The sequence below is a fragment of the Limulus polyphemus genome, unplaced genomic scaffold, assembly GCF_000517525.1.
Source record: "Limulus polyphemus unplaced genomic scaffold, Limulus_polyphemus-2.1.2 Scaffold1653, whole genome shotgun sequence".
Classification (NCBI taxonomy): domain Eukaryota; kingdom Metazoa; phylum Arthropoda; class Merostomata; order Xiphosura; family Limulidae; genus Limulus; species Limulus polyphemus.
Window position 1 is genome coordinate 138772 of NW_013667263.1, and position 5042 is coordinate 143813.

Here is a 5042-nt window from a genome sequence, read left to right on the forward strand (position 1 = left end):
GGGTCATGGCACCTGCCTCAAAGATTTGTGCAGTTCTAAAATTTCCTTAAAATAAACCCTGCAGTAGCTTGAATATAATGTTAGCATATGTATTATCGAGTGACCTAGATTATCGAAACATAGATATTGACTAAAACAAAATCTGACCTGGTGGTTAGGGCGCTCGACTCGCGATCTGTGAGACGTGGGTTCGAATCCCGTTAGCAATATTATTTCAAGCATGGGGCGCTATAATGTAATGATCGTTCCCACTACTTGCTAGTAAAGAGTAGTTCAAGACTTGTCGGTAGGTATTGTTGACTAGTTGCCTTCCCTCTAGTCTATCACTTTTAAATTGACTAGTTGAAGACTTGTCGGTAGGTGTTGTTGACAAGCTGCCTTCCCTCTATTCTATCACTTTTAAATTATAGATGACTAGAGCAAATAGTCCTCGAGTAGCTTTGCGCGAAATTAAGAAATAAGCAAGCAAAAACTCAAGTTTTTTTAGATTCAATGACATAGATTCTTAGTTACATGTTCTAAAAAAATAAAATACATTGGAAATGCATCTAATTACAATTTTAAATATAAATATCATAATTTAACAGTGATCATCTAGTGACATCAAGATAGACAGACTGTGACATGTTCTAGGTATCACCTGGTGACGCCAAGACAGATGTGCAGTGACATGTTTTAGGTATCACCTGGTGACATCAAGAGAGACAGACTGTGACATGTTCTAGGTATCACTTGGTGACATCAAGATAGACAGACTGTGACATGTTCTAGGTATCATCTGTTGACGCCAAGACAGATGTAAAGTGGCATGTTTAGGTATCACTTGATGATGTCAAGACAGACGTGCACTGATATATTCTAAGTATCACATGGTGATATAAAGATAGGTATGCAGTTACATGCATTGGGTGATTACCTAAGTTAAATATTATGCAATCTGGGTCATTGGATGATTGTCTAAGTTACATTTTATCAAGCTAGGTCATTGGAGGATTCCCTAAGTTACATTTTATTCAAGCTAGATCATTGGATGATCACTTATGTCATACATTATGCCAGCTAAAATATTAAACGAATATCTACGTTATAATCTCGGATTGAAATCCCATCCAGTATACCGAAGATAAGCAACGGCTCCTATGTGCTATGTAGACATGGGATAGATTTAACCTTTCTGTGTTATCATATTATTCAAGCTAGGTCATTAAATCCAGAACATACGCTACTATTCGTTGGTAAAGAGTAGACTGAGTTGGCGGTGGGCGGTGTTGACAAGCTGCCTTTTGTTTAGTCCCTTTCTTCAAGATAAAGGACGGTTAGCGCAGATAACCCTTAAGTAGCTTTTGGGCGAAATTCGACAAACAAACAAAAGCCTTTTGATACTTAGAAACCCAGATTGCATAATATTTAACTTAGGTAATCACCCAATGGCATCACTTGTATAATATGTAATTTAGGTAATCACCCAATGACATCACTTGTATAATATGTAATGTAGGCAATCATTCAATGACCTAATTTGAATAATTTGTAAAATGGACAGATCTTTATCTAATGAAATGAATAATATTTTTATACAGATATTGAGCTAATAATCTAGCTTGATTAATATGTCAACCTACTTATATGATAACCTGCTTGAAATAATATGATAACATTAACACTTATCCAGTGACCCAGATCAATAATACGGTAGCCTAGACATTCGTTTAATGACTTAACTTAAAGATAAAGGTAGCACAGATAGATATTTATCTAATACATGAATCTATATAAATATAATAGTATTGTCTGTTGTCTCTTGTATGTCCAGGTAACTACTTCGCCCCCTGTGAATTGATCTTCACCAAATTATGGAGATTCATTGGATCTATGGGGAGATACATACAAATTTCCAGTTTTGCATTTTGCGGTTTTTATGGGCGTTTTTGCGTTTTTACAAGTACATATATAAGGAAAGCAACTTTTCATGTCCTAAGATGACATTTCATTAATCATGAATTTACATAACTTCCGGCTAGGGGGACGGGCACTCTAGCTCGTTGAATAATATAGAAACATAGATACTAATCTTATGGCTTAACTTCAGTATCATAACATCGATATATTTATATATATCATAACCTAGGTTGAGTATTATATAATACAAGATAAATAAAAAATTGGGAATTTAAAAACCTGCAAATAGCGATCTTAAAGAAATAAGGAAACAAGGCTGGAGATAGATACTGTAGACATTATTTACTCAAACTACAAGCCCCCTATTTTGGCTCCAGGTGGTTACCTAGAATTACATTTGGTGGAGTCAAAACAGGGATTTGTAGTTTGAATAAATAATGTCTACAGTATCTCCAGCCTTGTTTTCTTACTTTTTTTTACGATCCCTATTTGCAGGTTTTAAATTCCCAATTTTTTATTTATCTCGGTTGCTGGCTTTTTTATGCTCAACTATGGGCAAAGGATTACTTGATACGGTAGCTAACTTTATACATTGCAATGATAATCAACATAGCTAGTTGCTAGCTGATACTGTTCATGATGATTTACTTTACCTGTTGACTATTTGATCGCATTATTTCGAGATGTAAAGTGTTAAGCTGCAGCTGAAGATTGCCATGGAAATTTGTTGGAGAATATAGTGAGCATTTATAGTTTCTGTGTAACTACATTCTCTATATATAATGTATAGCAATGAGCAAATATATGCCTAGACTAAGACAAAACCCTCACTAAGCGCATATAAAATTTCACCAGTAGAAAAGCAGCCTTTTCAAATAACACATATATGTCTAAAACATCGCTTTAAATAAATATTTGTGTCTTTTAAAGTAATTATTCTACGAATGTGTGTAATAAAATTTAATATTATGTGTACTGATTTTATTTTGCTCCTTCACTTCATACATAATATAGGGGTTGAATAGTGTACGAAGCATTGAGTATCTAAATGTTACACTTATCTAATGTTCATCCATTATTGGCTGGTAATTCCTGTTTCACCCTGTACTTCAGCTTTTTAAAGGAACATCAAATATTTGTAAGAAAGCTATCTGAAAGGGGTAATGATAACATCGTTTACACGAGAATTATAATGTTTTTTTTTAGCATATATACAATACAGAAGAAACAAATCGACTTTTCAACACCCCCACGACCTTATTTAGTATTCTACAAAAGGTTTGGGTGCAATATACCAAGCTGTGCATGCATGCCTGTTTTGTGCACTTTTATATCCGTACAGCCTTAGCAGTCAATAGTAAAGGTTTTAAAGTGTTGTTTTAACTGAATCTATATTGTTTAAGGTACATTTTTACTCGAACGTTCTATTAAAGTTTTATGCAATTCCTTGCGATTCATATTATGAACCACTATTGTGGTTCGTGATAGATTCTCATGTAATGAAAAGGTTTAATAACATGGTAGTTTAGGTACTTATCTAATAACCTTGCTTGAACAAAATATCATGATCGAATGATGTAGACATTTCTAACAGATTCCTAGAAAGCGTAATATTATGTAAATATATCTTTACAGAATAGAACATCCGTATTAAATGTGCTCATGTATTATAAAAACGAAAGAAATACTTAAAGTGTCAGAGAATCAGGTCCAAACACTTTGAAATGGAAACAATGTATATGAGATTAATACATTAATTTTCTTGAAAGCGCTCAGTCCTGTTATTTCACGAAGTGTGTTATAAATTTTGTGTTACTCTGTTGCTTATATAGAATGCAAACATAATGTTGTTAACACCGTTCTTCAACAAGGCTAGTCGAAGATAAGATATGTCTGTGGTTTTAAGCATTTGGAGAAAATGTTAAACTTTATTCTTCAAAAACAAACGGAACGAAGTTTCACTGTTTCACTAACTTACACGAATACGCATTTCTTGGTAAAGAATATCGTGATATCAACATGATTGTCATACTGTTTCATCTGGAAATACTTCAGTTTTTGACGTTAAGAAAGATGAAATATCTAATAAAAAGTGTTTAAAAATTTACTTATCTTTAAAAAGTCGGAAACTGCCAAGTACTAAATTATTAAAGAGTGTCCCCAACTTACAAGCCATCACTTTTGAAACAAATGCAACAGTCCGAGGTTCTTGGCTTACAAAGATTAGTATATTATTATTTGACTTAGTGATCATTGTGAAAAAAGATTAAACAGTCGAGCAAAAAGGTTTGAATAATTTCTTATGACTAACAAATCACCAGTATTACAACAGAAGAACTCAGTTAGAAGAATCTTACCTTACTTACAGGTCACAATGTTAAAACAAATCCAGGGACAAATGTTTGAATAATTTTACCTTACTTACAAATCACCAATACTATTAGCAAAGTTGTCAGTATAATATTTGAAGAATCTTACCTGAAAACAGACCACCACTGTTATTAGTAAAGTTGTCACTATAATATTCGAAGAATCTTACCTAACTTACAAACCAACACTGTTATTAATGAAGTTGTCAATATAATATTCGAAGAATCTTACCTAACTTACAAACCAACACTGTTATTAATGAAGTTGTCAGTATAATATTCGAAGAATCTTACCTAACTTACAAATCAACACTGTTATTAATGAAGTTGTCAGTATAATATTTGAAGAATCTTACCTGAAATACAGACCACCACTGTTATTAGTAAAGTTGTCACTAGAACATTGATCCAAATTCGCATGGTTACGTTCGGAATTAGAACATTTGTGTGATTTTACGGAACCAGATATTTTTGATGTTTTTACCAAATTAAACATTCATATATATCTTTCAAGGTATAAGAAACAGCTATAGCGTATCTCGTAACTCTGTCGATATGTTTAACAAGGGATAACCAATTAGTTCTAGCTCTGTACATACAAAATATACTGATGCAACTTCTCTGCAATCGTCATGGATAAGATAACATTCTAAACATACAGATTAATTTTGGAAATCTTTTGTTTTGGTTACGTACCTAATTGACAGGGTGAAAGTTCACAGTCTATAAAACGGGGAAACTAACATTAACAATACAGTCTATCAGTTAAATAAA

General features: G+C 33.0%; 1 protein-coding gene across 1 annotated transcript in view; it reads right to left on the minus strand.

The window, feature by feature from the left end:
• LOC111087026 overlaps window positions 1-4805 on the minus strand; it is a 22898-nt gene extending 18093 nt beyond the window's left edge. The window contains exon 1 of the mRNA XM_022392152.1: window positions 4625-4805. Coding sequence (XP_022247860.1) covers window positions 4625-4688 — 64 coding nt within the window. The 5' untranslated portion in view covers window positions 4689-4805. The remainder of the gene's footprint in view (window positions 1-4624) is intronic.
• Window positions 4806-5042: the final 237 nt, after the last annotated feature.